The sequence below is a fragment of the Mandrillus leucophaeus genome, unplaced genomic scaffold, assembly GCF_000951045.1.
Source record: "Mandrillus leucophaeus isolate KB7577 unplaced genomic scaffold, Mleu.le_1.0 Scaffold71, whole genome shotgun sequence".
Classification (NCBI taxonomy): Eukaryota; Metazoa; Chordata; class Mammalia; order Primates; family Cercopithecidae; genus Mandrillus; species Mandrillus leucophaeus.
The window spans coordinates 716,090-736,901 of NW_012107697.1; the positions used below are offsets into that span (position 1 = coordinate 716,090).

At 51.9% G+C, this 20,812-nt stretch overlaps 1 protein-coding gene across 1 annotated transcript in view; it reads right to left on the reverse strand.

Annotated features, from left to right (window-relative positions):
- Nucleotides 1–4,350: 4,350 nt before the first annotated feature.
- Nucleotides 4,351–20,812, reverse strand: part of TMPRSS13 (transmembrane protease, serine 13) — an 82,088-nt gene continuing 65,626 nt past the window's right edge. Inside the window, exons 6-17 of the mRNA XM_011965002.1 lie at nt 20,416–20,812; nt 19,164–19,268; nt 16,382–16,504; nt 15,756–15,885; nt 13,738–13,830; nt 12,756–12,799; nt 11,855–12,017; nt 10,662–10,834; nt 7,712–7,810; nt 6,069–6,211; nt 5,765–5,917; nt 4,351–4,377 (exon numbers count right to left, since the gene is read on the reverse strand). Of these exons, the coding sequence (XP_011820392.1) occupies nt 4,351–4,377; nt 5,765–5,917; nt 6,069–6,211; nt 7,712–7,810; nt 10,662–10,834; nt 11,855–12,017; nt 12,756–12,799; nt 13,738–13,830; nt 15,756–15,885; nt 16,382–16,504; nt 19,164–19,268; nt 20,416–20,812 (1,650 nt within the window). The remainder of the gene's footprint in view (nt 4,378–5,764; nt 5,918–6,068; nt 6,212–7,711; nt 7,811–10,661; nt 10,835–11,854; nt 12,018–12,755; nt 12,800–13,737; nt 13,831–15,755; nt 15,886–16,381; nt 16,505–19,163; nt 19,269–20,415) is intronic.

Consider the following 20,812-nt stretch of genomic DNA (forward strand, 5'->3'; position numbering starts at 1 on the left):
CCCATTGGCAGGAGTGAGCAGTGGAGGGCCATAGACCAGGCCACGCCCTCACCTTTCTTAGAGGTCTCATCTAACAAGACCTCCTGTCCCGGAAGGTCCAGGGCTGTTTATCTCCTGAGCACAGTCCTCCCTGTTCTCTGGGAGGACCCACTGTAAGATCGGTATAGCGCACTTACTTCCTGGACTGGGTGGCAGCCTTCCTAGGGACAGGAAGCCTGGGCCAGTGCGCAGAAGATGGAGAATGAATGGTATGTTCCTTTCAGAGTCATCCACCTACATCAAGGAGACTTGGAGGTGTCCTGGGTGACAGCTTGTTGTGACTTGACAGAGCCTCCTAGAAACTATCCACTTGGGACCGGGGTGGAGAATGGCTTCCTCCCACTCATGATGCACTTGTCCAAGTTTCCAGAAACCGCATGGTTTAAGCCTCTGGTCATGCCACACTCTGATGGGTGCGCCCAGCCTTCTCTGGGGAGTTGTCTCACCCTGCCACTCCTGGAAAGATACACAGAGCCAGACAGCAGAGCCTATGAGATCCCAGTTGGGAGGATTCCACCTGACTCTGGTGCAGAGTATAAAAGAGCAGCTGAATGTCAGAGCCTGAATTCAAATCCACCTCTGCCATGCAGCAGTCGTGCAGTTTGGAAGGCTTATTTCACTTCTCTTGGCCTTTGTTTCCTCATCTGTAAATTAGGAATGATGACAATGCCCACTTCATGGGATTCTTGTGCTGGCAGGAGATAATATACATCAGGTGTCCAGCACAGCATGTGGCACACAGCAAACGTTTAGCAAACGCTGGCTATTACTATCATTGTCCTCATCATGGCGTTCACGGGGACTCCATATGCGTGTCCCCATGTCCACCCAATTGCATCAGGACCACAGCTAAGCGATTATGGGGAAGAATGGTCCCTGGGAATCTAACCAAAGCCCAGAGGCAGCTGGGACACCTGCTAGGCTGTAAGTGGCTCCTTCTGCAAAGAGCCATCATCTCTTCCCACAACAGCCTCCTCCTCCTCCTGCCCAGCACACTCACTTGGCACTCCTTTCCCAGGAAATTATGTGGAAATGCAGCAGTCAATAGAGTCGACAAAGCCAGAAGGCATGGCTGGTACTTGGAGGTGCCTAGGCTCCAGGGACACAGGACAATGTCACTGCAACTCCCTCCCTGCCCAAAACACACACACAATTCCCTGGAGATTCTTGGCCAGTTTAGAATGCCCCATCTCCCCTCTCCATCTATATTTTTTGTAGCCTCTACAGATATCCTGGGCCAAAGGAATGTATTTTTCTTTTTCCATCCAGATCCTGCTTTTTCTCTACCTCATTTCCCCGTCCCGTTCCCATACCCTTACACCCCTGCCAATCAATTTATGTCCTAGGAATCCCCTGAGAGAGAAGGGAAAGTGTCTGCTTTCTAAGGGGAAAGAAACAGAAATGGCCTAAGCCCTAAGTCTCTGCCCAGGCCGGGCTTCTGAGGATGCAGCCACCTTCCTATGGTGAGTGGACATGGCTGGTTGTCTTCTGAAATGAGTGCTGTCTCCTGCAGGGGAATCTGCCAAGGACTGCCTTTCCCAGCCCAACTTTGTCTAGATGGTGCCACATGACACATATGACATGTCCGCATCCATAAAATGTCAGTGGAAATGACTTCTGGGCTAGAGCACTTAAGGACTGAATGAATCTTTTTTTATATTTTCTTTCTGGCTAGAAGTAGACAACAATGTGGATGACAAACTCCCAAGATGGAAAAAGCTTGTGGAAGAAAGTCTCCCTCTGATCAGAACACCCTAACTGCACTGTTACATGGATGCAAAACAAACTTCAATTAGGTTAAACCATTGAAATGGTGAGCAACTGTGGGATCTATTACAGTCAGTGTCACCCCTCCTAGGAATATAGTAAGCGTGGCACCTGCCTCCTCCCCCATACCTTCTTGTGCACATGGAGCAAGAAAGGAATCAAAAGAAGGACTTTCCCTGGCGTTGATATGAAAGACTAAAGCAATCAAGTTCAGGGTGTCCAGAGGCTGGATGCGTTTGGGGAAACCTGGAGAATTCTGTGCTTGTGGCTGGTGTGCTGGGGACTATGAGCCCGCTGATGAATGGGGGTATGGAGGTAGAGCTGAGGATTCACCAGTGGGCTCATAATGGTTGAAGTCAATATGGTAAACACAGGAAAAGTGCAAAGCAAGAAGGGGTAGATTGTTCAGAAGAGGCCAGTGGGACCACCCATCTGATTCTCTTGGAAATAGCTGAGTAAGCTTTGGGGCTTCCTTGTCAACACACCTGTTGTTGAGCCAGCAAAGGCAGAAGTGGAGGAAGAGGAAGAGGGTAAGAACATGCCCTGGAGGGCCCTTCCCCTGCCCCCACCTGCTTTGTGAAGGTTTATTCCAAACCTGACCTCTTCTGAGAAGCTTCCTTGACATCTCTAGGTGTGGCTGGTGGTTGTTCTGAGCATGTTCCAAGCATGGTGTCCACACTCAATCACAGCTTCCATCACATTGGGTCATGACCCAGTTCCTTGAGGATCTGTCATGCCCTTTGTATCTTCTGGGCCTAGTATGAGTCCCCGGCACAGAGTAGGTAGGGATGTTGTTGGTGAATGGATGAATACATGAATGTATGGCTAAATGAGCAGAACCCAGAGACGAGGAACCAAAACCAAGAACCAAAACCAAGAGTGTCTGGGCACTAGGGTGGGCAACCTCAATTTGTTACCTAGGGTACCAGTAAAACATCCAAAGACAGATATCTCAGGTCACACAACTTTTATTGCTGAAGACCATCACTGGGGGCTGCTGCAGACAGGAATGTGGCCACCTTGCCAGTCTTGCTAACATTCCCCAGTGTACCTAGCCCCATGAGCCCCTGCCCAGCCTCTCCAGCCTGCTCTTCTGGGGCAGTCTTTCCCTTGAGCGGCCACGGCCTGCCTGAGCTGGGCTAGGCTGGGTTGATCTGCTTGGATCCTGCCTCTGAGAAACATAGCACCACAAAAGACCCTGACGGGCCCAAGGAAGGTGAGGGGAGCACGGCTGGCAGAGGAATAGCTGCCCCAGAGAAAAGGCTGCGGAAGGCCCAGGCTTTTACTGGTGAGTCCAGGCACACTGATGATTTGCAGGAACATGGTCAACTCGGATCCTTCAGAAGGGCTGCCTAGAGGGCCTGGGACCACGTTAGGTTTCTCTCCATGGCAGTTTTTATGTCAGTATTATGTTTCCGGAACAACTGAGAAATGGAAAGGTAGAGAAAGCTGAGAAGAAATTCCAAAGTCCCAGGACAGTCCCTGGGAATGAGAGATGCTCTCCACCTGGACCTCCCTGGGGCCCTTGGGAGCCTATGCAGGAACAGCATCCGTTTCTTCATGCCTTTGTCAGGGCCCTTGGATGCAGAAACAGTTTGTGGACCTCGTCATGTCAGATTTGCTTGCCAGTCCAAAAGAGTATTTGCTTCCCTGAGTATCTCCTAGGGGCTCCAGATGCTGTAGTGACTTGGGAGATGTCCATCCTGGGGACTCAGTCCAGTCTCTTCATCCAGTCCCTTGAGGCCAGAAATATTCTGTAGGACTCTTAAAATATGACACTTCCCAGGAGTCCCCTGGGGGTCTCGGGCTGATTGATGCTAGCTGTCAAGGCTCCTGGAGTTTTTGGAGAATCTTTAAAAATACCCGTATTTTCATTTCTTAAATATAAAAATAAAATAAAATAAAACCCGCCCCAGCAGCTTGTGACCAAATGAGTAGAGTGAATCCTCATCTCCGTTGTCAGCCTGGTTAGCCACAGCACAGCTCAGCTGCGGACATCTACGGCTCCAGCAGGAGGTCTGGGTGAGGGTTCGATGCTCATAATGACAACGGGAGCAGCTTTCCACAGAAGACAGTCCAGGCACGGGGAAGCTGCATCCACCAAAACCCGCGATCCATCCCGGGACAGCAATGGCGTCACCTGGGTTGCTGGCATCTGTCCACACTGGGCTAGTCTGTAAGTGAGGGTCAGAGAAGCAAGAATTCCAGGCCCTTCCTTGGGCTCTGGGCTCCACCTCCTCCATCCATCTATGGACACCCCTGTAGGAACATCCACAGTACTCAGGCTCTTATCTCCAGGTAATTTCCAGCCTGGGATTTTGAGAAGAGTTGACAGCTCTGCTGGTTTCTGAAAAACTCGAGAGTGGCAATGCACACTATGTACACACACACACACACACACACACACACACAGAGAGCAGACAGTGGAGGTGAGAGTCCGATGGTGCCTGGTGCCCATTAGCCCAGATGATGCCACACATGGCCAGTCACTGTAGCCAGAGTCTTCACAGCAGCCGGTGCTGTGCAGAGCAGCAGGCCAGCTGGTTAGGATTTTCCAAATCGCACCTCGCTCTGAGGAAGAGAACGGGAGAAGAAGGTGATGGTGGGCTGGGTGGGCGGGGAGCGCAGAAGCCCAAGGTTGGGGTTCAGAACCTATAATTTAGCCCAGCTGTCACCTGGCACTGCCTCTCCAAGGAGGGACAGTAAAAGGAAAGGATGGATGCAGGCTTGGAGGGCCTCTCTGCACTAGATTTCTGGAGCCTTCCCTGCTCCCCTTGTGTGAGCCCTCCCCTGTTCCCCAGGCAGAGAAGGGGAGGGCTGGCAGAGCAACCCCTGCTTTACAGCTAAAGGCTGAAGGCCCAGAGAAGGCAGGGTCTCAACTGGGTCAGCAGAGTTGCAGGCAGATCCCTGGTTCCTGATGTCCAAATTCCTGCCGTGGAGCGAGGCCTCCCATCACTCCACCTCCAGTGGCCTGTGTGAACTCACACCTCGGTCATCCCTGGGAGAGGAGAGTGGCACTGGGGCTGGCACCGAGGTTAGGCCCACCTTTTATTCTTTACATTTATTTGTTTATTCATTCATCCTTCATTTATAACAATACATAGTAAATATACTGAGGATATTCCAGGGGTTGTAAACGGCTGATTTTGATAGATCAGTCAGAGTTCTTCAGTAAGAAAAATGGAAGATGAGAGGGTGGAAGTGGGAGAGGGGACTCTCTAGGGTGGATCAAGTATTCCAAAGGCCAAGGGCAAGGTAAGGCACACACCGAAGAGTTTGTGGTTCAGTTTGACCTGAACAATGACTTCTGAGGCTGGACATAGGTTAAAGCAAGTCAAAAAACATAAAAGAAGTTTTTATTTTATTACTTTATACTCTTTTACGATAGTAGTGAGGTGCTGTTGAAATATTTTAAGTGGGAAAGGGAAAGAATTGTAGTTCTCAGGGAGCATTCTGGTGACAGCTGTGAAAGTTGTCAGAGTCCAAATGAAGTCCCTTGTGTTTTTTAAAAAAGACAACGACGACAACAAAAAGAAAATAAAAAAGACTCCAACAAACAGAGCTGGGAAAGGCCATGAAGAGCGGGTTCCCATGCATAAATGCTTGACAACAAAAACTATCACAAAATCCTCTGCAGAAACTGAAACGTTTTCAAAGTCCATTGCAACCTTACACAAAAAATCACTTCTGGGGGAATATCTGCCTAGCAACTGCCTGCCCAGCCTCTAGGCCCACCCTTTTGCAACCCTCTGAGCTCTGTTCTGAGGGAAGAAAAGCAGGGAAAGAAACACAGGCAGCTGGGATTGACCCCAGGCATCACGTTTGACCCTGTCCAGAATACCCCCGAATACGAGACTGCTGAGGGGATCTCTGCCTACACCCTGGGTGCTCCTCCAGGGTCCCCACCTTAGGAAGTTCCCAGCCTGCTGGGTGCAGTGTCCTGGTGCAGGGATCTTACCTCCATCTTGCTGTAAATCCAGGGAAGAACTTCTGTCACTTTGGTGTACACACCGGGTTTGTTTCTCTGGCCACAGCCTGTACCCCAGCTGGTGACACCTGCCAGGTACCAGCGGTTGTTCTGCTCGCAGACAAGAGGCCCCCCACTGTCTCCCTACAGGGGAGAGAGGGCACATGTGCAGGATGGGACAGGTAGTCCGTGAGCAGAAAAGGGTGGGGTCCCAATTCCCACATCAGCCCCAACACCCCAGCCTCCCCCATCCCCAGGGTGCTGGGACCTGAGCCCCACCCACAGGTACCCTCACCTGGCAGGAGTCTCTGCCCCCACGAAGGTCCCCAGCACACATCATCCTCGGAGTAAGGTAACTATCATAGACCAAGTAGTCATTGCATTTCTTGAAGTCGATGAGATTGACCTGCACCTCCCGGAGGAAGGGGGATGTCTTGTCTTCAGTGAAGTGGGGTGGAGGAGACAGAGGATGGAAAGCCAGTGAGATTCTGGATAGCTTCCTGGTGGTCCAGCTGCCACCCCAAGACCTAGAATCACAGCCTCCTGGGAATGGAGGGTGCCATGCCTGTGCCTGGCTCCGACCCAAGGGAGGCCCTCTGTGGTTGGACACCCAGGGCATATTGGCACACATGCCCTCACACAAGACACAGCTCGCTGCACGTGAGACAGAGACATCCATGTACACAGACATACTCACAAGCCTATCAGGCTACGCGACATGTTGCACGGCACTTGCCTATGTTTAAAGCACCCTCAGATACATGGCTTTGTTTGTTTTTGGAAGCTATGTGCCCTAAAGAGAGCAGATGGCATTAATCCGTTTACAGGTGGGGAAGCCTGGGGCTGGAGAAGTGACCTGCCCACAGTCACACAGCTAGTAGAGTATAGAGACAAGATGAGAAGGCTGTGCCCAGATCAGTCATCGCTTTGCCTCACGGAGGGAGGGAAAAGCAGTCCCAACGCATGGCAGTGCCCTGAGTCTAACTGCGGGGTCATCCTGCTCAAAGTAAGCCATCTCACAGGACAAGGCACTCTGTGATTGGGATGACATGAAAACAAGACCACTTCATCATCTTGTTTAAGGCCAAAGACAAGGGCATCTGCAAATCACAACAGTACCAAACATCCCCCTCTCCTGGTCAATATGAGTGACTGCTGCTTCCTGACCGCTTAGAGCTCCTAGATAATTTTTTTTTTTTTTTTTTAATTGAGATGGGTTTCACTCTGTCGCCCAGGCTAGAGTGCAGTGGCATGATCATGGCTCACTGCAGCCTCAACCTCCCTGGGATCAGGTGATCCGCTTGCCTCAGCCCCTCTCGTAGCTGGGACTACAGGCACACACCACCATGTTCAGCTAATTTTTCTATTTTTTGTAGAGATGGGGTTTTGCCGTGATGCCCAGGCTGGTCTTGAACTCCTGGGCTCAAGTGATTCTCCCACCTTGGCTTCCCAAAGTGCTGGGACTACAGGTGCAAGCTACCGTGCCCGGACTCTAGATAAGGTTATTAAGCTTCCCCGTCACAGAGTAACCCCTGCTTCCTGACACCATCCAATTTAGAGAAAAGTCCTACGTCTTTGAACCCTCCCCAAGCCACCTAAATCCTATGAGCAGTCCTCTCTGACACGCTGTTGCTGAGATGCTCTATGGTTCTTCATGGTGTGCTCTCTCTCACTGCAATGAGCAATGAACTCAACTGGTTCAACCACAGCAGTTTTCTAGGTGGTCTTGATCGGAAGGCATTGTCACAGCGACCCCACTGGCATATACTCAGGTGTCTATACACACATATTCACACCCAGGCCCATGAATCTGTATACCCAAACTCTCACCGACATAGGCCCTCATCTGTATACCCAGACACATTGCTTACACGCACTCATGTATACACACACATGCACATGAATACACACACACAACCAAGCATCTTTGCCGCTTACCATCTGTCTCCCTGGTCTTGCCAAAGCCTGTGATCCAGCAGGTCTCATTGAGGCTAAAGGTCTGTCCATGCATGGGGAGGCAAGCAGGGTGGATGTGAGCTGCAACAAGACCTCCAGATGTCAGTGAAGGAACAAGGCTGAGACTTTCAGTATGGGGAGGAAGAAGGAGCAGAGCCACTCTGGGGGCAAGGAGGAGGCTCCTAGAACATTCATCCTTGACTCTAGAGTGCTTCTGAATCCTCCAGAACCTTGGACTGACCAGACACAAAACTCGATCACTTTATCAAAACCCACCAGCCTTTGGGGGCTACCAGAGGCTGAAAGCCATTCTGATTTCAGTGGTTGCCCTGTGGTCAGATGCATACGCCTTGGAAGCTCCCTTGTACAAGCTGATACTGGGCAACTGAGGGTCTCTCCCCACAAAGAGGGTCTCTCCTGGCAGAGCCTCTTCCATGTCTTTCCATTAGAACAAGGAACAGCAGCAGGCTAAGACCCAGATATTATGACCGTTGCATCTCAGCAGTATGTCCAGCCTGGTCTGGCGAGGGTACCCACTGGTTGTCCAGGGCCTGTGGCTCTCCCTCCAAATGTTTGCCCAGCACAAGGTAAGAAATCTCTCCAAACAGGAAACGCATTCCTAGAGACACAGACCACAGAATTCCTGCTAACTTGATCCCACACTCAGAAATATTATATTTAGAAGTCACTGTTATGTATCACTTCATAAGCTCTGAGGACTGGTGTCCCTAGGGCGACCAGGGCATTGACCACCACACCTGAGTTTGCAGGAGGAAAATATTAGTTGATAGAATGTTTGCAGTATTCTCAACCATTTGTTATATTCACTGCAGTATTCTGCACCTAAGATAATGCCTGTCACATATTCAGTGCTCACTAAATGTTTAAAAAGAGAGATAGAGAGAGAGAGAGAGAAGGCAGGAAGGGTAGATGGGAAGGATGATTTTAAATTTTTCTCCCATAAATTGGATTAGGCTTTAAACATTGGTGTCTACCCTAGTTTTGTCTGCTAGAGAGTAAACAAAAAATAGATGAAGGAATAGCATGCATTATTAACAAAAATGCAAAATAGGATTTCTTTTCTCTGCCCCTTTTTGAGATGTAAAGTTTTAAAAACATGTAACACTGATATATGATCCATTGTTATATATTTCACTGTTTTTTATGGGGAAATTAAATTTACCAGTGAACTTTCACAAACGAAAGTACTGTGACTTCTAGTGCTCTACCTGCCAAATGAGTTTAAGAAAATCTGCACTGATTTCTAAACCAAACATCAGGGCACATGTTCTGGCCACAGGACTACATACATCTGAGCTGTGATTCTCAGACTAAGGGTCTGCTTCCTGCCCAAAAGCCTATCAGAGCCTATTTGAAAAGCATACGCAATGTGAAACTAGCTTTCATTCGGTTTTAGAAATTATTTAGTTTTAGAATTCCAAATAATATTAAGGAGTGGAGGGTGAGTGAGAGGTAAGATTTGGATGTTTAGCCAAATACAGCCCGGGTTTGACAAGGTGAGAAGGCCTGCTCTGGTCCTGCAGACTGTGCTCTTCCTGTGTGCTGAGCGGCAGGGCAGGGGGCAGCGGGCATCCCTCACCTCAGCCCAGGGCTCCACAGACAGGGCTGGAGTTGCAGAAGGGCTGGTGGGCGTGTCGTGTCAGGGCGTGGCTACGAGTGGGAGTGACGCTGCGTGGGCGTGGTTCTGGGCTAGCGCTGCCCAACCGAGCTCTTCCCAGGGATCCTCCTCCTCACCCCACTCTGATGATCTAACTGCTCTGACTCGTGATAGACACCGCCTCCACAATTAATGTGCGAGGAAACACCAGCTCCCAAGCTCAGAGCACGAGAATGGCTAGACTAACCGGAGAGTCCTCCAAGGCTTCCAGAAGTCCCGGTACTCCTCCTCCCTTTCCCACCTGTAAAACTGCTTATGCCAGGGGGCTCTGGCTCCATTCTTCAGGGTCCTCCCTGAGCCTCCATTACCTGTCTTCTCCAATCTTTTCAGGACCCACCTTGACTATCCTTCCTCTGCTGAGCTTCCCCAGGATGATTAGTTGCTCCCGCCTGTGCCACCATAGCTCCCCGCTCACCCAAAACATCGCATAATTGACCTCTACTGGTCATCTTGGTGTATGTCACCCATTTTATTTCTATTTGCAACTGTACTATAGGACTGACAATATAGTAGACGCATAGTATTTGATAAGTGAACAGATGAGTGAATGGATGAATGAATGAATGAAGTCTTCTTTGAGGTCCCCTGTCCACAGTGATCATCTGAGAACCTCTGCATTTCCTTTGTGTGGCCTCATTTGGTCCGTGGCAACAACGTTGTAGCAATTAGCTGTTTGAGTGTGTACTCAGCTTATGTTCTCGACTGCAGGGTAAGCAATTTGCCAGTCTAGAGCCAGGTGGGGAGAGCATTGCTTGGGAATCAGATCGACCTAGTTCCAGTCCCAGAGCTACCACCTATTACTTGTGGCCTCGGGTAATTATCTCTCTGTAAAGTTCCATTTCCTCATATGTCAAATGAAGTTAATAATAGTACCTGCTCCACAGGGTTGGTTGTGAAGAGTAAATGAAATCCTATGTGTAAAATGCCTACCATAGTGTTCGGCCTCTAGGTGCTCAGTTAATACCAGTGAAAGAATTCAATCTATTGATTAAGATCAGTACCCAAGCCCTGACTCTGTCATCAATTTGTAATGTGAGATGTTTCATTTGGAGCAAAGTTATTTATAGCCCTTGGGCTTCAGTTTCCCTAATTATACAACAGAAGTGTTCCATGTAAGGATCTTTAAGAGTCTTGACTTCTGCCATGCAGAAGCTTTGGGGCCCAGATATGAGTTGACAGATGCTGGCAAGCGCGAGGGCTGCAGAGGGTGCTGGGGCTGGGGGACAGGAGAGCGGGGAGTGCAGATTCACTCACCGGACAGGGTCAGGGGCTTGGACAGCCGCATGAGGGCGATGTCATAGTCGTCCTCCTCGTCGGTGTAGTTGCTGTTGATGATGATCTCGGCGATGGAGACTGCCTCAGGCAACTGGTGCAGGTTGCTGGTGCCTGCATACACCTTCCAGCCCTCCAGGACCTTCTCCCGGGTCCTGCAAGAGCCACAAAGGAGCATGGTCCAGTACCTGCCTGGCAGCGTTCACTGGCAGCATCTGCTACCTACAGGAGCCACAGTCAGAGCACCAGCTTGGAGGCAGGAGGATGGATAAAATGACCTCTGGAGGGAACCCTCTATCTTATCCCTGGAGCCAAAGCAATCCCCCATAGCCCCTCAAAAATTATGAGCTTGCAGCTCTGCACCTTACAGTAATAAAGAGGGAATGATGAGTAAGACCTCTGTGTGGCACTCACCCCCCACTATCTCCTCTGCAAGTCACCAAGGATCAAATAAGAGTCTTTGACTTTTGCCATGCTGAAGCTCTGGGGCCTCGATGTGAACTGACAGATGCTGGCAAGTCACAGGGCTGCAGAAGGTGCTGGGACTAGGGATAGGGGGCACAGATTCACTCACCGGGCAGGGTCAAGGGCTTGTACTGATAAGATCTCAGTATTATTACCCTCAGCAAATTCAGACAGGGCAAAGTAACATGCTGAACTCATTATTAGAGAGGCCAGTGCCCCTGAGGCCTGGTCTGAGAGATCTCTCCTGCCCACCAGCCTGGGCTGTGCACCCCCAGACACTAGGTCAGCTGGTGACTGTTAAAAGCTGATACAGTGCTCTCTCTGCAATCCCTAGCCCTCAATTTCTGGGATAACTAGGGGCTCCTCTGCTATGAGTTCCAGTTGCAGGAAGCAGCAACAAACCCAAAGCCTTTTGCATTTCACCCTGTTCTGCAGGGGTCGGCTCCTAGTCCCTTTTCCTGCCTGCCTCTCTCTCTCCCTTGGGGCCATCAATGGGACTTTCTCATCCTTGGGCCTAGCTCAGAACAAACACCCCCGATCCATACTCTCAGGACCAAGTGAATACCCAAGCTACACCAGTGCCAACTGGCCCATGGGGGCTGGACTCACACTCAGAGTCCTCCTCCACGAAGAAGTCAGTCTGCAGCCAGCCCTTCCTGGCGGTCCCTGACCCTGGGCAGTGTCAAATCACCTGCCTCTCAGGCACTTACACGAAGAAGCAGTGGGCGGCAGTGAGCACCCACTGGGCGTCAATGAGCGTGCCTCCACAGATGTGGGTGGTGCCGAAGTGCAGACTCACTTGCCAAGGCCACTTGCTCTCCGAGGCCAGCGCCCCTCCCACGATCCGCCCGGTCATGGCCCTCAGTCCGCAGTCTGGGGAGAAGGGGTAGACGTACTATGAACCCTCCTTTTCCCAGGGTTCTTTCCGAGCTCCTGATCAGAATGCCTCTGCCGTGCTCCCAGGGCCAGGACAGGCTCAGGCAGCCCCGTCCTGAAGGGCACCCACCCTCCCATGGATGAGCTTTGCTCCCTTATCTGCTACACACAGCAGTTCCCGTGAGAGCATTGCCACCACATGGTGGGGTGGCTTTCTGGGATCATTCAGTGGGAAGTTTGACCCCAGGCAGGTTCTTCTTTCTTCTCCTTCACTCATTCTTTCATTGATTTGACAAATGCTTTCTAAGTGTCCCAAGCTTTGGGCATTGTGCCAGGCATTGGGATCGTGATGGTAAGTCCCAGGACTGCCATTAGGAGCACAGGAACACAGACCAGTTCTAACGTCACCCTGAATTGACAAGCATTATAATGAGGGTCTCTATTGTTTCTAAACATAGGAAGAATACACTTCCCCTGATGCACGGGAGACTCAGACCGCTTCCTTGGAATAAGAGGTTGCTGGGCTGAGCCCCTGCCAGAGTCAGGAGAAGGGGAAATGTTATCCTGGGTGTACCAGTGCCTTACAGGGACTCCAGCCCTGAAGCAGGCCTGCTGACTAAGACACTGTTCCTGACTTGAACCCCAGTGCCAAACACCTCCCTTGGAGGAGTTCTGCCCCTCTGCCCTTTACTCCCACACGACATTGGCCACAATCCAAGAAGAAGAATATCTTACGGGAACACTGGAGAGAGATATACCGCTGGGAAGGGCATTCAGACCTGCAGGAGGAGACACAGAAAGTGGGAGGGTATATTAGCTACCTCCTCCAGGAAGCCTTCCTGATTGATTCCTGCTCAGTTCCTATCCTGTTTCCAAGGAAGCTACTCTTTGCACAGGAAGCAGGAGATTCTGAGCTTCTCCTTCACGTGTGACACTCTCCCTTCCAGTGCTTTGTCCAGAATGGCAGTGGTTCAGTGCAAATCAACACTCTCATCCCCTCAACTAGTTTTCTTGTGGCAGATTGCAGACATTGGCCCAGATCCATGTTCTTTGAACTTCGGACTTCATTGTCCCAGCATCTTTTCACGGCTAAACAGATGGCCTGGTGCTCCTCTGACACAGTTCCTCAATGCAGATGCAGAAACCACGCAGCACAGAGCAGGCATCCAGATGCAGCAAATTCACGTCCCTTCCCTCACCATTACTTCTCTTGGAGCCTGGCTTCTTCTCTGCCCTCTGCAGGGCAAACAATGCCAGCTGGCAGAGCCCCCAAACCTCCGATGCTTCCCACATGGCCCTCCCTGTCCCTGACGCCTGCACCTGGCAGTCCCCTACTGCTGCTTCTCTACCCTGTCCCTAACCCCAGTGATGCTTCTCCCGCCCCAGTTCAGGTCCACTCCCTGCAGCAGCTCTCAGTTCAAACACCTGGTTGACTGGAGGTCCCAAGGTTCGTGAATTGCCGCTGACGACCAGGTAAACTCTCAGGGGCACCCCGGTCTCCAGTTGCTCTCAGCACTGAGCCTCAAACAGTAATTTTTAAGTCAGGAGGCAGTTTGGTGAATAAGGACTGTTTCCGAGATGCCCCTGAACACTCATGGTGGACTCCTGGAGGCTGGATCCCAGAAAAGCCAGGGAAGGGGGCTCCCTGACTCAAAGCCCCCCTCCCACTCACTCCTTCCCCTGCTCACAAACAGGCAGCCTGCCTGCCCCACCATACCTGTGGAGGCTTTCCTGGATGGTGGAGTTGTATCTCGAGATTGAGAAGCTGTTGGCAAAATCCCTGTGGGCAACCTCGGTTGTCCGGTAAGCACTACAAGGGAGGAGAGGGGAGAAGAATGAGTCCCCTGGAGACAGGGTCATCCCAAGTCCTCCAGTAGGCTTAGAGCCCCACCAGCCCTGCTGACAGAGGCCAGACTGTGATGGTCTGAATGGTGGCCAACTCCTCCAAGCAGCAGTCAAGGCCCGATAAAGTGCAGCCCCACCCACATATTCCACCACTGCCCCCATCTCCCCCAACTCCCCTCCAAGACCCCCAGCCCTGTGCACTACCCAGCGTTTCTCAGAGTGTAGACTGGTAGCGTTACCATTGCCTGGGAAGTTATTAATATTAGCAATACTTCTGAATCAGAAACTGGGTGTGGGCCCAGCGATCATCGTTCTAACAGGTTCTCTAGTGATGCTGATGCACACTCAAGTTTGACAAACACCAATCTAGCCCTTTTCTATCCAAACTGCGATCTATGAATAAGCAGCAGCAGCACCCTCCAGACCTATTGAATCAGAGTCTGCATTTTAAAGAATCCCAGGTTACTGAGCTGTACATTAAAGCGTGACAACCTCGGGGCAAGCCTCGTGGATTCAGAACACAGTGTGCCTAAGAATCACCTTGGGATGTTTGCTGAGCAGGTTTTAAGTCCTCATCCCAGAGATTCTGATTCCAAGATGCATTTTCACAAGCATGGCAGGTGATTCTAATGTGTTCTACTCTCTACATGGAATTTATGTATATTTCTAGAACATGGTACACCCCTGCGTGACACCCTGGCATGACACTTTGCATATGCGGCTCCTCTACCCAGAGGGCCCGTTCCTCCCTTTTCTGCTCTCTCCACCAGTGCAGTTAGGCACCCTCTCCATTGTGTGCCCTTGGTGCTTCACACACATCCTTATCATTACACATCACATCATACTGTGGTTATTGGTTTAAGCCTGTCTCACTGAGCCACACTAGAGGTCCTTCAAGCCTGGGCTCCTGTCTTAATCCTTTGTGTCCAGGTACTACACAGTATGTAACACATAATAAAAGCTCAATGAATATTCTTTGAATACGTGGCGTTCAAAGACCTGAATGCCCAAGGGAGGTTCAGGCTTGCATAAGGCCACACACACAACTTGTGGATAAAAGATGCCCATGGTCTTCCATCTGGATTACTCTGATCCCGCTTTTGTGGATCTGGACAGGCTGGGGTGGGGTAGAGAACTAGTTCTAAATCCTAACCCCCCACCCCAGGTGTTTTTGGTGCTTCTTCTGTAGAGAACCCACAGTGAGATCTTAAACTCTTCTCCCCACGACCTCACACACTGACAAACCCCGAACTACCCATCTTGAAAACTCAGTCCAAGAGGGAGGATGGAGATGTGTGTCTGGGCTGAAAATCAGGCACTTCTTCAAAGTGGAAAGTCATTGCTCACCTACTCCTTCCTCTACCTGTCAACACTGCCTGATTTGTTTAAAATCTTTAGAGCCAAAGATCCTTATGATTCTGCCTGGCCTCACCTGGCCCATTTCATTCTCCGTTTGATGAGGTCTGGCTCAAGCCACGGTAGCTATAGCTCGAGGTCCACTGAACGGCTTTGCACAACCCGAGCTTCTAGTTCCCTAATATAAGAAGAAATGATCTGCCCAAATGCCTACCCAAGGCGTAGGGCCACCACCGCGATGGTGAATGTGATAATGGATGTCAGGGTGCTTTGAGGCAAAGAACCATCTAGGAGTCCGATACTATTGCAGATCTATACATCACTATGTTGGCCTCATGAAAACAATTTGCTCCAGACTCAGAGGATCTCAGGGCTTCTGACTCTGAATAGCTTGAGGGTGTCCAGAACCAGTGAGATCAGCCCTGGTCCCCAAGGGTCTTTTTAATACAACGTTTCTGCAACATGCTTGAGAGGCCCTATGAAGAGCCTGGGGCATCCCTGAAGCCTGGACTCTGGGGCCGGGTTGGGGGTTACCTCTCGAAGCCCAGCTGCTGGCAGGTCTTCTCTGAGTAGGAGTCATTCCAGTTGCTGCTACAGATGGGAAGCCACTGATGGGAGGACCCAGAGTAGATTTTAAGCAGAGACTTGTCCCAGTCAAACCTCACTGCAGGGCAAGAAAAAGGCAGAGCAGGTCCTCAGCACCTAGGAAGCATCAAGCTCTTAGATGGGCTGAGTGAGGCTCTGAGAAGCGCCTGTCCTGACGGCACTCCTTGCTGAGGCCTGGGAAAAGTCCAGGAACGTGGCCTGGGTCATGGGGGGTCAACCAGTACTCAGAAGCCCAGGATGCCTAGCTTGGACAGAGCCAAGGCAAAGTCACCAGAGTGTTGCAGACTGGTGCAAACTGTGTATCAGCTCAAATGGGAGGCAATGGACAGGGAATCGTTGGGTCTGGATTACATACATGCACACATGCCCACATACATACATGCACACACACAAACACGCACATACACACACACACACACATGCATGCACACACACACACATACACACACACAGGCATGCCTACACACACATATATACAAACAGGCACACAAACACATGCACATGTACACACACACACGCACAGGCACACGCTCGCCCGCACCCAGCCCCCTTACCGCAGCCCAGCTCATCACTCTTCAGCTTGCAGTCCACCACCCCGTCACAGCGAACAGCATGCTTGGGACAGCTCTCCCTTTGCTCCTTGTACCTGATCCCTGTGTGGCCCCGCCAGAACTGGACTAGAGAAAAAGAAGCAGACAGCTGGGTCACGACCAGCTCCACAGAGATGAGATACTGAGCAGCCCAAGGGCCTGGGGGTTCTGAGACACCGACCTGCAATCCCTCTTGAACTCTGGGGCTCTCGTCCCCCATCTGTATGGAGAGAAAGGCTGCTCAGGAATGCTCCGGAATGCTCCAGAAAGCTCCTGCAAGCATGGCAGCACCAGGCAGATTCGAGCAGCCAGCCACCCAGAGAGAGAGAGAAAGAGAGAGAGAGAGTGCTGTGGAGATGGGGACCACCTTGGGAACTCCCCTCCCTACATACTGGCAAACACAGTGGCCAGAGAAACCACCTCCTCCAGTGTCCCAGAGCTTCCCTCTCAGAACCCCTCTGCCGTCCCATCTTCTCTGTGCTCCACAGGGTCACAGCAGATAAATTTCTGTCCTCACAGTCACACAGGCAACTACTGTCTGTCTGTTCTCAAAGGCGACCATCCTTCCACTCTCAGAAGCTCCTGGGTTTTTCCTTCTCCCTCTCCCCTGCACAAGGGACACCCCTATGCTCAGTTCTTTCCCCATGACTTGTCTTTATGCCTTTAAATGTCTTTTCATTCAATCAGCAATTCTAGGTGGCTGATTCCCACATATACAAGTTGGAGCTAAAAGAAAACAGTTTTACAAGCCATATGTGCAAATCTGCTTCACGACTTCCTCCCTCTCTAACGGCAATCTCTTTCTAAACCAGGGGCGGTGGGCCCTCCTGCCTGGAGGCACCTCCCGTTGGCTGCCTCACAGATCCAGGTTCTAATTTCTCACCCCGCCTCTCCTCCTCCACCAGCTCCTCAGCGCCACCCCTTGCTTCTCTTCCAGGGCCCACTGTGCTCTCTGTCACCCAGGGTAAAGTCCGCCCGTGTGTGACTGCTCCGTCCAGGTCCCGACACAAATCCCTCCTAATCTCTTGGGCTGGCCCCTCCTCTCTGTGCTCTGGTCTTCCTCCCACATCCTGGGCACTCAACCCCCGGAGAAGCCTGGGCAGTCTCCCTTGGAGTGCTCATGGAGCCCCACGTGGATGTGTAGTGGAGAGGGTGCTGGGCCGGGTGGGGAGTCGGGAGGCCTGGGCTCTGGTCCTGACCCCACCAGGTAGCTGCTCGGTGACCTGCAGAAGTCAAGCCACTTCCCTAGCGCTGGAGGTTAGAGGCCTCCCCGGCAGAGCTTATGGGGACTTCAGGAAATGCTGTGAAACCACGCTGAGAGCTTTAGTTCTATTCTGTGAGCCCACCCATGGGTGCCATCTCGCCCCTCCATGGGTCATTCCCATGGCTTTCATGGAGCGAGGTGCTCTGTGGTGGGAAAGGGAGGGAGGGCAGGGCAGTAAGTCACAGCAGGCACCATGCCGAGGCCTTTATGTGCATTATGACAGTGATCACCCCACCCAGTCAGACAGGTGGGGAAACTGAGGCTCAGAATGTTAATGGACTTGTCGAATTCACACAGCTGCTCAGTGGCAGAGTCAGGGCCTGCGTGGCACTAAAGCCTGCTCTGCCAGCACACTGCCCCTCCCTCAGAATCCCCTTCAACAGCCCTGCCGGCAGACGTTTCCACGCGCTGGTCCACTCCACCCTTCACCACTGGTGCTGCCTCTTTCACAGAAACCTTACTCTTTGGCCTGGCGTTTAAAGCTCTCTACAGCAGGGCCCAGCCTTGCTGAACCGAGCAGACGGCCACAGGTCCCTGACTGTTCCTTCTCCATTCTGGTTAGGCAGGTCCCTTCCTCTCCCCCATGCTGTCGTTGCCACCTGGCTTCCCACATTTTCTGTAGCTGCTCATTCGCTCGGATGCCCTGCTGGGCATAATTGCTGTCCCATCTTCCAGGTCTTCATCTGGCCCCACAGCCATAAGAAGCTATCCCCTGCATCCAGCCCACACAGTTGTCATCCCCTCCTCATAGTCACACTCAAATGCATTTGCCCTTCAAAATTTCCAGCTATTCCCCCAGGAGACTGTAATCTCCCTGAGGACAGGACAGAATAATGTACATGCACATTTGCGCTGCCTAAAGTTTCCCACTGTGCTGGGCTCATAGTGGACCCCTGAGCAGAGAGCCCTGGGGCATGCCTGGGTATCTTTGCTGAAGAGAATGGGGAAATTGAGGGGGCCTGAACCCCTGAATGCTGAACACATCATCCCATTGACTGAATATCCTTGACAGACTTTTTCCAATCAGTGTTTTCATGTGTGTTTTTTTAATAGCTAGTATTTGTAGATTTTGTTCCAGGAATTGTGCTGTTGTCTGATTTATTCCTCATAATCTAGTGAGGTTGGAATGAGAGCTTATGGGGCACATAGTAATGAAATGGGTGAATGAATTTTGTCCCATCTGAAGATGCAGAAACTGAGCTCAGAGTGGTTAACTAACCAGCCCAAGTAAGCTGCATAGTAAGTGGCACAGATGAGACCCAAGTTCAGGTTCCTCTGACTTCCACACTCTTAACCTGGATGCCCCACAGGGGCCTGGAGGCAGCACAGTCCAAGGCCATTTGCAGGAGTGTCCCTATCCGGACACGGTAGCCGGGTGAGTGGGTGGTCCCCACACCTGTCCCCCCTTCCTGCCCCCATCCCTGGGTCCCACTCTGCCTGGCAGTGCCCGGAACCCACCCCTGCACCCTCCGTTAAACTCACAGAGGATGATGAGCGAAACCACCAGGGCAATGAGGAGGAGCACGCACCCGATGAGCGGCAGCCGCTTCTGGCCCTCCCGCCAGGTGAACTTGGGCAGGCTCGTACCTAGGAGCAGGGCGGCAGCAGGGGAAGGTGAGGCTGAAGAGGAGTCCGACGAGGTGGAGAGGGTGGGGGAAGCAAGGCTGTGGCCCAGGAGGGCCCCGTGAGGATCACTCCACCCCAGAAGTTGGAATGAGATTTGATGGGGCACAAGGTCAATGGAATGAATGAATGAATTTTGTCCCATCTGAAAATGCAAAAACTGAGCTCACCCTGCCTGGCACCAGCAGCCGTCTTTTACTGGGCTCTTCTCTGGGCCAGCCAGGCACTCTGCCTGTGTTCTCTTAATTCTCACGGCAACCTCATGAGCAGAGTCTTATTAGGCCCATTGTATAGATGGGGTAACTGAGGCTCATGGAAGTGAAATCACTTGCCCGGGGTTACTTGGTGAGTTAGTGGCAGAGTTGGGATTTCAATGCAGTGGGTCTGATACCAAAGCACCTCACCCACCCTGGAGAGGACCAGGCTGTGGGATGGGCCCCAAACTTCGAGTGATCTTCCAAAGCCACGTATCATCCAGGCCTGTGTGTACTGTGGTGGTGGGGAAAGTCTGAATTCTAGGATGGGAGGAGGGCAGCACTGGGGCGGGCAGAAGCACTGATTCCTTAAGGGCGGACCCAGTCTCCAAGGCCTATTCGACCTCTCTGACTCCCTAATAGGTGAACCATGCAACCCACAATTTGGAAGGCTGGGGATGGACTTGAACACCTGGTCAGAATCTCTCCTTTTCCTCGCCCACCCACAGATGGGCCCGCTGATCATGACTTTGTTCCACTGCAGACCCCAGCTTCTTAGGCAGACCCACAGGACAGCACAAGGAGAGAACCCTGTGACTAACTGGGGGACCTTGCTACTGAAACCAGTGCTCTGACCTGGGCTGTGCAGACTCCAGGGTGACACGCTGCTTTGTTAGTCCTGGCTTCTTATCACCTACCCCGCTTCGCGCCTGATTTTCCACTGTCTCAGGTTTTCACATTTCACAAAAATGTTTCCTTTTTGCCCCTGCCCCCAAGTCCCTCACTGCCCACCCCGCTGCCTCCCCTTCCCCACATCATTGTCTGCGATGAGAGCAGAGCACACTGGCTCTGAGATTTCCTCCCTGCCCATGGGCTGCTTCCCACCTCTCCTGTCTTCCCTGCAGCATCCCCCTTACCTGGGCTCTCCCTGGTGGCCCTGGCAGCTGGTGCTGACCTGGCAGGAGATGATCGGATGGGTACAGCCCCCACTGGTGTTGCTCTAACAAGGTACACTCTGGTTGGGGAGGTTGTCACGGAGGCTGACCTGGCAGATGATGACCTGCCGGATGAGGACCTGGAAGGTGAGGACCGAGCCGGAGATGCCCTGGCTGGAGATGCCCTGACTGGAGATACTTGGGCTAGAGATGCCCGGACTGGAGGTGCCTGGGCTGGCGATGCCTGGGCTGGTGATGCTCGGGCTGGAGATGCCTGGGCTGGTGATGCCCGGCCTGGAGGTGTCCCAGCTGGAGATGCCTGGGCTGGAGATGCCCGGCCTGGAGGTGTCCCAGCTGGAGATGCCTGGGCTGGAGATGC